At 58.5% G+C, this 10,960-nt stretch overlaps 1 protein-coding gene across 1 annotated transcript in view; it reads left to right on the top strand.

Annotated features, from left to right (window-relative positions):
* Positions 1-10,960, top strand: part of ACTN4 (actinin alpha 4) — a 69,712-nt gene that overhangs the window by 39,934 nt on the left and 18,818 nt on the right. The window contains exons 2-7 of the mRNA XM_042970130.1: positions 3,862-3,976; positions 4,234-4,353; positions 7,542-7,628; positions 8,664-8,751; positions 9,369-9,447; positions 10,653-10,734. Of these exons, the coding sequence (XP_042826064.1) occupies positions 3,862-3,976; positions 4,234-4,353; positions 7,542-7,628; positions 8,664-8,751; positions 9,369-9,447; positions 10,653-10,734 (571 nt within the window). The remainder of the gene's footprint in view (positions 1-3,861; positions 3,977-4,233; positions 4,354-7,541; positions 7,629-8,663; positions 8,752-9,368; positions 9,448-10,652; positions 10,735-10,960) is intronic.

Raw genomic sequence — 10,960 nt, 5'->3', positions numbered from 1 at the left:
TGCCTAGAACAGTGCCCGGCACGTAGTGAGCTCTATAGAGGTGGCCGCTCCAGTCATTACTATTACTTTTCCTGCGGCTGTTATTTCTGTAGCTGAGCGGTCGCTTGATTACTGACATCCTCTCCCTGTTCAGACTGGGTGCTCCACGAGAGTGCAGGCTGTGTCCACTTTTGCTCACTCCTGTGTCCTCGACACGGGACCTGGCCTGGGGTCGACCCCCAGCAAATGCTTGTCAAGGGAATGGACGTATTCCAACCCCACGGGGGCCTGGGGCGTGCGGAGCAGTGGGACCTGTCGGCAGTTGGGCTCTGTAGCTCAATGCTCTGAGAATTTTGCACAGCGGTGGGTGGTGTGGTGGGCACACGAGGCCTCTGTCTATTGAAACCACCCCTCCACACTGTCTACCCCACGCATCTTAGCCTAAACCGGTAGGGAGAGAAAGTGTCGAGTAGAGAGTCATTCTTGTGGCCAACTAGGAACAACCGAATGTTTAATGTCCCGTTCAGATCCCAGCTCCTGCTGCCCAGTCACTGCGTAAAGAAGTGGTGGTCTGGGGTTGATTCGTTCCCTGAAGATGGCCTTGTGAGGGCCTGTTCTCCTCGTCTGTGAGCCTCGAGTGTCAGCACGTGCCCGTCATCTTCCAGAAGGAGAAAATAGCCACGCGGGGCATAGGGGTGGGAGGCCTGTCGGTGGGGTTTCCATTCTGTCTGTGGCCGGCTCAGGAGAGAGTTCTTCCTTCTCGCTGCCCAGGCCAGGCAAGCGGATACGCTTCCTAAGCACCTGCTCGGTGTCCTGCTGAGGACACTGCCTGCTTCCAGCTAGGGACACAGAAGTACAGGGCATAGTGACCGTTGACTTGAAAATAGGTCTTTTTTTGGACATACGTGTAATCCTGAGTGCTAACAGAATCTGTGCCAGGCACAGTCTGAAGTGATTAACTTGCATTATGTTGTTCGATCTTCATTTAAGAGAAGTTAACTGTCTCCCCACTTCATCATCGGACAACGTGAGGCTCATTGCTTATCCAGGGCTACCCTTCGGGCAGGTTGCCTCACCGGCAGAGGCCAGAATTGAACCCAGGTCCGTGTGAGCCCCAAGCCCCAGAGCTCTTACGTGCTCCCCAGAGAAGATGAGCAAAGGATGGGGTACACGTTTGAGGACAGATAGCCTGAACCCCACGAGGCGAGTTTTGTTCCCAGCCTCCACAGGACGAAGGTTTCCTGCAATTTCATTTCCTCTCCAAACCATGGAGGTGGGGTAAGGGCCTTTGCAGAGAGGGGAGCAGCCACTGTGCATGCAGACAATTCATCTGGCATTAACTTTATGCCAGGTACCGTGTCGGGTGCTTTAAAGCCTCTCCCCCACTTAATCCTTGCAGCAGCTACGGGAGGTAGATTCTGGTGAGTCCATCTGACAGAAGGAAACTGAGGTGTAAGTAGGTCCGGGAGTTGGCATTGAGACCCAGACCTGTGCCCTTTGAGAGCACGTGGGCATAACCCAGGCAGGCTGAGGTGATGAGGGCTGCCATTTAGACACGTTTCTGGCCCTGCGTGCAGACCAGGGGCCTACATCTTGGCCCCAGCAGCACTGGAGCACTGGGGAGCTTGCCCTCTGGGAATCGCCCTCTTCCGTCCTCAGCCTTGGGATACGATCGGTCGCTTTGCCGCTCGCAGGCATCTTTCAGGTACACGCACGGGCAGAGGCCAGCTTTCCTGGCCACTTCCTGCCCCAGCCCGGCCTGCTGCCGCCCGCTGGTTTGTAGGACGGCTGAGTCGCGTCTCGCTGCCCAGCACCGCAGCTGGCCGTGCCTCAGACATTACAAGGGCATGTGAGATGTGGGACGGAAGTCCTGCCCCCTTGGAGCTTGCACACGTGCAGGCAACCTCTAGTAACACACGGAATGACTAGAGAATGCTTTTGAGAGCTGCCGGGGGCTGCGTGGTGGCCAGGGCAGACAGGGGAAGGAGAGGATACTCTGGAAGCAGTGGCAGGATTTCAGGAAAGGAGGAGATCTGGGGAGGCACAGCGACGACCGGGGCCGTCATGTGCTCTGCGGGCTCCGCCATCGCGAATCCTCACGCTGACCGTGACTTGGGTGCTGTCCTCGCCACCACGTTACAGACGGGGAGGCAGATGTTAAGGAAGGTCGGATGATCTTTCCATATGAGTAGTGTAACCAGCAGTCTGGCTCTGGTTTGTCTGAATTCAGAGCTCTATAGAGGGGGTTGGGGAATGAGGCAGAGAAGGCACATTCCTGCTTCCTCAGTGTGAGCACCCGCTTGGTGGCCAGAGTTCAGGCATGTGCGGAGGCAGAGGACAACACCCAACTGTAAGAGCCCGAGAGAAAGGTGCTATGATACCTGTGCAGAGGGGGGAGCATCCGAGTCAGAATCGGGCGAGGGTGAGCCAGTCGGTGTGGACGTCTCAGAGGAGCTGCGCTTCAGGCTGATCTTGAGGGATCAGCAGGTGCCGGTTTAGGAGAGGCGCAGGCAGGGTACAGGCACCCTTACTGAGGGGACAGCTCCACACAGGATGGGGTCTGTGTCCCCCGTGCAGAGGAACTCTTCACATCCACCGTTTGGGTTTGGAAGGAAACCTCACGCCCATCCTCGCTGCACGCGTGTTGATTAGGTGGCTCCTTTGTCTGGGAGGGGCCTAGTGTTGCGTCTGAATGAGCAGGAGTGGTGACAGTTGTCAAAACACATGGTGCTCCGCCAGAGGCTCCTTGGAAGCCCCTCGCCCCCCACGTGGCCTCTGCCTGCGCCTGGGCACGGAGCGTGTGCTCGTACGCTCCTGGCCCTCCGCCCACATCCATGCTGGCCACCGCAGATGGAGGCGGCAGGGCGGGGTGCGGGTTATGGGGGTTCTGTGAGAAACAGAAGCGTGGCATTTTTCCCAGACCCTGCCGTGGGAGGCTAATTGGGCCGGTTTCCCCAGAAGGTGTCTAGACGCGTCCACCTTTAACTGGTGTGACGCGCTTCCTGGGGGCTGATGTCCGGTGACATGCCCGGCCAGCGGGGCCTGAGTGGCTGGTGCCCTGTGCTGGGTGTTCTGGAGTTGGGATTTGGGATTTGGGTTGCCGTTTGTGGCCCTCTGTACCCGAATGCATCCTTTCATGTCCCAGCATCTGCGTGCCCTGTGTTTCAGACACTTCCTCGGATATGGCTGTCTAACTCTGGCGGGGGGTGCCTACCTCCACTTGCCTTCCAGCCTCCTTAAGCTCCCCTGAGGTTTGGAAGGGTGGGATGTGGAATGTCCTCCAAGGAATGGAGGCTTGCGCAGGGCTCAGAGGCTCTGTGCTCCCGGCCTTTTAGGGGAGGCGCTTGCTGCCAGGCCACCCAAAACTCCAAGAGAGACTGACTGGAAGGAAACCTTACATTTTCAGCAGGCTTTTCTTTTCCATCTGCTTTCCTGTCTCAGGTCATCTCTGTGCCGGCAAGGGTTCCTACCTGAGAGGCGAGGAAGCCAGCACCGGCTAGGACCTGTGGTCTCATCTGCCTGCTCGGGTCGGGGGAGGTGGTGAAGGGCTCTGTGTGTCTGTCCCAAAGAATGTAAGAGCGGGGACCCTGTGTCTCGTTTCCACACCCGGGGTGTGGCGCTGGGTCACATTTGCATGACTGGGTTCTAGTCCATGCTGTGCCACTTATCATCCAGACAATCGTGCGGCGGGTCTGCTAACTACCCTGAGCCTCGCTTTCCTCAGATTGACTTGCCTGGGTTGCTTAAGGACCAGAAACAGTGTATAGGAAGGCCCCGTGGTGGCCACTGTTGTCCCAGGGTCAGGGTGGTGGCCCAGCCCTTTTGTTAGAAGGCCCCAACGGTCACACTGACCCTCCAGGCCTCTCTCTCGTGCTTCCCCAGACGTTCACAGCCTGGTGCAACTCCCACCTGAGGAAGGCTGGCACACAGATCGAGAACATCGACGAGGACTTTCGAGACGGGCTCAAGCTCATGCTCCTTCTGGAGGTCATTTCAGGTGAGGCTCCTGTGCAACGCAGCACACCCCACACCCGGAACAGGTGCCCTGTCCCACGTCCCGGGGACTCGGCCCACCCCAGCTGTCCCTAAGCTGCCGGGAAGAGACTGAGGCTTTGAACGACTGCACTGCAGCGCATCCAGGCGCCGGCCTGTGGGGGGAGGGCGGGCCAGAGTGCCATGGCGGCCAGTTCTGGAGGGCAGTAGGGACATTAAAGTTTCCCTTTCTCCCCCTCTTTCTCGGGGTGTGGCTCTCAGGTGAGCGGTTACCTAAGCCGGAGCGGGGCAAGATGAGAGTGCACAAAATCAACAATGTGAACAAAGCCCTAGACTTCATCGCCAGCAAAGGAGTCAAGCTGGTCTCCATCGGAGCAGAAGGTGAGCGGGGATGGGACAGCTCGGTCCCTGGCTTGCAGGCTCAGAGCCTCAACCTCCGTACTCCAAGCAGGAGCTGTGTGGGTGGCAGAGAGAGCACTTGGTGGGGTATAAAGCCCCAGTATATACCCCAGCAGTGACCACAGTGACTGCCCTCGATGTGATCGTTGGGTCCCCAAGCTCCTCCTCCCTTCCACCCACAGAATAATCTAACACTCGGGAATCCAGTGCCCCCAGTTATGCAGGGCAGGCCTCTCCTGCAGGGCAGGAATGACTTTGTCCTGGACCCTGGACACCCTCACTGGCCCTTGTGCTGGGCCTCAGAAACACTGACAGTCACATCACCTGGCGTCCCTGTGCCTGGAGCACCTTTGCCCTTTGGCCCTGCCTGGTATCTGGAGATCTCAGGGGAGAAGGACTTTCGAGGCCCAGTGTCAGGGCTCTGGGGTGGGGAGTGCAGGTCCAAAGGTCAGTAACCAGACTTTGCTGGCTGCAGGGCCTGAGGGAGTTTGGCCCCTGACTGGATACCCAGGACCCTCTGTGCCCCGTGGGGACACCCGATACTGCGATTCTTCGTTCTAGACCTTTCCACTAGAGCAACAACACGCTGCCCTCCGGCAGCCAGCTCGTCTCGAGCTCACAGGCGCTTTTGGAGACGAGGCGAGGCCTGATGGAGCCCAGAAGCTCCCTGTCAGCTTGCACTCACAGTTCAGCTCATTAGAGCAGGATTTCCTACACCCTGACATCCATGTTGTCCCAGCCTCTAAAAAACAAAGAAAACTAATTGCTGTTAATGACAGGGCTCTGAGAGGTTGGCCAAGACTTGAGGCCAGAGTGTGCGTACTGAGTTCCAAGGCTCTGCCCCGGCTGGGACCTCTCGGGGAGGGGTGCCAAGCGTCACATGCCACAGTTGAGGTGGTTGGTGTTTGTTTAAAAAAAAAAGCAAAACCCCCAAAATCAGTCGGCCTTCAGATTTTCTGTCCTTGCATGGATCTTTCCTCCTGGCTCCACTCCAGCCTTCTGCTTCTCACAGCTGCACTTATTTTGCTCAAATGCTAGCCTGTAAATACAGAAGGGGTTAGAGGAGAGACCCGGTGGCATGCATCAGTCTTCATTTGGAGAAAAACTCCGTCTAGAAATGTTCTGCGTTCATGCCCAGATTGGTTCACTCCCAGTCCCTGTGACCGCTGGGCCCCGGGACAAAGCTGGAAAGCAGCTACTAGAGGTGCCCCGAGGGCTTCAGAATACCTGAGAGCCCCAGCCCCTGCCCTGCCTCCCATCGCCCTACCCTCCACATGGTCTGGGCCATAGCCAAAACATGACTGTCTTGTGGGGGCACAGCTGTAGGTCCGGGAAGCATCTGGTGCATGTGTCATGAGAGAATCCGTCTTCCTCCTCGTGGGAGCTCTCTGAGCCCTCCATGATCAGCTTCCTTGTGCAGCCGGCTGGGTGTGGGAGCTCCAGCCGCCTGTCCAGACTGCGTGCATTCCCCTGCTGTGGAGTGCCTGGCACTTGGGAGGAACGCAGCATAGGTTTCCTGACTGGATATCTGCCCTTGCCCCAGGCTGGAGAGACTCTGCCTGGTTTCCCTGTATGGGGTTCTTAGCCCTGGGAAAGGGCCCGGCAGACATTGTGTCCTGCCGTCCTTCCCCAGCCTCTGGGCAGTGGACTGTGCTTGTTTTCTTATCCTGACACTCTCAAGACGAAAACCACCCTCTGCCATCAACCTGTGGCTTCTAGGGGGCGGAGGGAGGTTCTCCTCCGTTGTGGCTGATGGGCCCCACCCTTTCCTCTCGAGTGTGTCCTTGGGGAAGGCCTGGCCCTGTCCCCTGGGTGATCACTCTACCTCCTTTCCAAATCAAGCCCACCCTGGAGTTTTCTGTTCTCGAGGGTCTGTGAGCAAGGTCTCTCTTCCTGCACCTGCCGTGCTGAGACGTTGGAGGGTGGAAGGCGTTTAGAGGGCTGCAGAGGCACATCTGGCTGGCAGACTCAGGGATGAGGCCACTTGCACTTCTCTTACCCAGCAGTAGACACATGGCGCCCTGAGTGTCGCCAAGATGATTTTTCTGTAAGCTACTGAAGCTGAAGACCATGTGGTACAGACCTTTGAGGCAACTCCCAGAAGTTTGAGAGTAGTTGTTCGGTTAGTGAAGAAAGCATGTACCTTCCCGGCCGAGCCTGGGGGCCGCTCTCCCTGTCCTGCAGCATCCTGTCTTTCACAAGGGCCGAGGCCAGGTACTGAGGGGCGATCTCAAAGGCAGGCAGTGAACAAGTAAACCAGCAAATACGTGGTTACAAATGATGGTTAGCATGTGAGGGGCAGAGCAGGATGCCGGCGAGAGAGGGGCACTGGGCGGGCACCTTCAGATTGGTGGTTGGTGGGGGTTATTTCGGAGAGGTGACAGCAGAGGCTTAGGGGGTGGGAAGGACAGCCACCCGAGGAAAGGGTCAAGGGGTGCACTTCGTGGGTGGACAAAAGGCGTGAGGTCCTTCTAGCAAGAAAGCCTGGCTTGCCGAAAGGACACGGCCGGGGTGTGCCGGGCATCAAGGGGCAGGGTCACCCAGGGCAGGGTTTGTAAGTGGGATTTGAGAACATGGGCTTCATTTTAGATGTAGTCGGGCTTCGGGCAGGTGAGTGGCACAAATCTGATGCACCTTTTAAAGTGGGCACCCTGGCTGTTGTGTGGAGGTAGACTGCACGGGGCACGGAGGGGGAGGTGGTGTGTCGAGCTCTCGGGGGGAGACCACAGTGGCCTGGACAACGGTGGCAGCAGTGAGGTTGGAAGGAAGTGGGCAGACTGTCAACAGTAGCGCGGCACGCACCCGCCATGGGGAGACGCACCCTTGACGGCACGAGGGAGGTGCACACAGAGGGCCGGGAGTGCGGGCCCAGCGCCTGGGACACGTGTCGGGGAGGAGCGCTCTTTTGAGCTGGGCGAGACGACGGGCTGGCCGGGTGAGAACAGGCCTGTGTGGTGGACAACACGTGCATGGGGGCCCGCAGGTGCTGAGCATCAGAAGGCTTGGGGGACGGTGCTTCCCAGTGTCCGTGTAGCATCTCCCAGGGAGGGTGGCGGCCAGGCCTGGACGGCTCCCTTTGGACCATCGGAGCTAATCTCTACGTAGAGCCAGAAGGAGTCCCCTCTGGTTTCAGCAACCTTCTCACCCTCTGCCCCCTTCCGTGCATGCAGAGATTGTGGACGGCAACGCAAAGATGACCCTGGGAATGATCTGGACCATCATCCTCAGGTTCGCCATCCAGGACATCTCTGTGGAAGGTGAGAGCCTAAGGCCTGGCAAAGAACAGCCTCTTCTCCCTGTCCTGGTCCTGTCCAGGTTGGGGTGCGTTAGATGGTGATTTGGGGGTTTTGTCTTCATGCTTGAGGCTCTTCCGTGTTTCCCGGCATCACTCACGGGGCCTGGCCCCGAGCAAGAGTGGTTAGTGAGATCTGGCCCGGGCTGTGGGTGAAGGGTCCCCGGCCAGCCGCCCAGCTCTGGCATACACCCAGAGCCCTCTGGCTCCCATGGTCTCCGTCTCAGCGGACCCTCACACGACCCTTGTCGAGTGGGCATGAATGTCCCCATTTTCCAGTCAAGGAATCTGAGTCGCAGAGCAGACCAGTGGCAGAGTCAGGCCTGGCCTAGTTTTTTTGCGTTAGCGCCTACATGTTTCTGTTTGACACCCCCACCCTCAGACCTTTGCCTCCGTGAACCTGGGGCCAGTCCCTCCAAGCACATGTGTGTGCCACGGTGTGAGCACAGTCATCCCGGCCAGCTTGGGGAGCGGGTTCCCGCAAAGGCCGCAGCGGTGACCCTGCACTCCGCGCTCCCGGAGCCGCCCACGGGGAGCAGACAGATGCCCTGGACCCCTCCCTCACCACTTCCCTGAAACCGCCGCCACATCCGGGAGACCCCGGGTGTGCAAGGCCCAGCGCTCAGGCCCCTTGGCTGGTTCTTCACCGTTCAGAAGAGTCCAAGGCCAGCATCAGGGGCTTGTTTGGCAGTGTGTTCTGGAGGGTAAAGGGACGGGCTTTGCGGGCAGAGACGTGGCGCGGTGTCCGGCCCTGGCCTGTCCTGTCACTACCACTTCCTGGGGTGACCCCGGGCAAGTGACTTCTCCGGGCTCGGTGTGCAGGCCAGCGGTTGGGATCAGCAGAGGTCTGCCGGGTGTCTGGAACACGAGGGCCTCTTCCTGCTGGCCCTGCCGCTCTTCCGTCCGACTCCTGTGCCTGGGCTGAAAGTCTCGTTCGACGGGGCCGGGTTGTGGGGATGGGGTTTTGAGCCCGTGCTCACCATCCTTGTGCGTTCTGCAGAGACCTCCGCCAAGGAAGGGCTGCTTCTCTGGTGCCAGAGGAAGACGGCCCCATACAAGAACGTCAACGTGCAGAACTTCCACATCAGGTGAGTGCCCGGCCAGAGCACCCCAGCCCACCGCCTTCCCTCATCCCGCCCCAGGATGGAGTCCCGTCCTCCCATTTGGCCCTCTTTCCCTTTCCCTGGTTCTGTCCCACGGGTCGGGGCGCACGCACTGGTCTCCCACGGTGGGCTCTTGCCCTCCACTGTAGGCCCATCCCGTTCGGCGGGGTCTTGCACGTACAGGGCTCAGCAGGTCATGGCCATCCCGGAGGCCAGCACTCACTCATAAAGTACTAGCCACGGGTCAGGCGCCGGGCTAAGCGTTTACGTGTATTCGCTCATTCAGTCCTCATAACAACCCAGCGAAGCGTAGCTACTCTTACTGCCCCGTCTTACAGACATGGAAACTGAGGGAGTAGGAGATTATGGGGCTTGCCCAAGGTCACACTGACGGTAAGTGCCAGAGGCGGGATCTCACCCCAGACCAGCTGGCTCTAGCAGTCATGCTCATGGCCACTCTGCCAGACGGTCTCCTTGCAGTGCCCGGTGCACGCACTCCCTCAGTAAATGGGAATTAATTGTTCCTATGGGTGCCCCAGGCTGTCAGCACTTACGTCATGGGGAGAGGGCCCTCCTTTTAACCTTTGTCTTTCCATCCCCAGCTGGAAGGATGGCCTTGCCTTCAATGCGCTGATCCACCGACACAGACCCGAGCTGATCGAGTATGACAAGCTGAGAAAGGTTTGCCTCTTGCACATCCCTCAGTGACCCAGAGATCCACAGAGTCTGACCCTGACTCTGGGTCACCTCTTCCACGCCCGTCTATTGCTGGCATCCGAAGGTGGATTCTGTGCTCACATGGGCAGGCTAGGAGAGCCTTGTGCCAGCTGTCACCAGGCCCCAGGCTTGGTGGCTGATTCTTACCTCCCTTGCTCCCCTTGGGGACTATCCCCTTCTCCCCTTATGGGCATTGTGACTGCCCACGGTTATTTTGGGGCCTGGCCGGCCGTGCCTTCTGGGTCCCCTTCCTTAACCTTTTAGACTCTAGAAGCATTTCCTCTCTGCCTAGTGGAGAAAAGGGCTGAAGAATTCCAAGCCATCACTACCAGCAGGTGTTTCCCATACAGGTTCCCATTCTCGTTTGCCTTTACAAAGCTTGTGAGCCTGTAAAACCAAGGTCCTGCCCTCTAGGAGCTCCCAGCCAGTGGAGAAGGTGGGATAGTGTGTCCAGAGCAAACCAGCCCCATGAGGCCATGCACATGTGCTCAGGCTGAATGAGGGTGGGAAGTGGGTAGGGCCAGAGAGGTACTGCAGAGGAAGGAGGCCATGGTGAGCTGGCATGGTCCAGGAAGGGCCTCTGGAGGAGGAGGCAGCCTAGAGCCAAGCGGGAGGGCATTCCCAGTGGGGGAAGCACGAGCCTGCACTTGACGTGTTCAAGCTCCTCTGAGGAATCGAATTGGGCTCTAGCTGAACATCAACTAAGGCACATGAGCGAGGGTCTTTAATCCTAGGAACAGTGGGGAGACCGTGTGAAGGCTGGACCATGGGAGCTCTCGGCTTACCCCTGACCTGTCGCCCCCCCCCCCCCCCCCCCAGTGTTCTCTCAGGTCTGGACCACACTTTCTGGGTTTCAGGACAAAGGTCTCAATCTGGGGGCTGGAGGGCTGGAAGTTGTGAGAAAAGAGCACACCTGCATTTTCTCTGGGGGAAAGGTCCATGCTTTTTCCCACAAAGATTCCCAGACGCATTCCTTTGAGGATTGACTGTATGTGGGTGCCCTCCTCCCCAATCCCCATAGCAGCACAGGGGGCCGAGAAGTGCCTAAAGAAGCCTTTCTAGTCCTGCCCCTTTCCAGGATGCCTCCCTTCCAGGCCTGCCTCGTTCTGTGCTTCTGCACCCTGCCCCTGACAAAGTCCTTCCTCCCTCCTTCACCTCCCTCCTCCCAGGATGACCCTGTCACCAACCTGAACAATGCCTTTGAAGTGGCCGAGAAATATCTAGACATCCCCAAGATGTTGGATGCAGAGGGTAAGTACATCCCTTTTGTTCAGTCACCACCCTGTTCTGCGGGCATGTGTTGCGGTAACTTCAAGGAGCTGGCGGTGCCAGTGAGAAGGGCTGGATGAATCTGGGTGAACCGGGGACAGTGGTGCTGCCTGGGAGCCAGAGAGGGAGCAGTCTGAGCAGACCAGTCAGGCTCAGGGATGGGGAAGCAGGGGAAGGAGGAGCCGGAAGATGACTGGTTGTGGGGCCC

Source organism: Panthera tigris, chromosome E2 (assembly GCF_018350195.1).
Source record: "Panthera tigris isolate Pti1 chromosome E2, P.tigris_Pti1_mat1.1, whole genome shotgun sequence".
NCBI classification, from domain to species: domain Eukaryota; kingdom Metazoa; phylum Chordata; class Mammalia; order Carnivora; family Felidae; genus Panthera; species Panthera tigris.
Note: the sequence above shows the minus strand (reverse complement) of the source record. Positions and strands in the feature narration are given on the sequence as shown.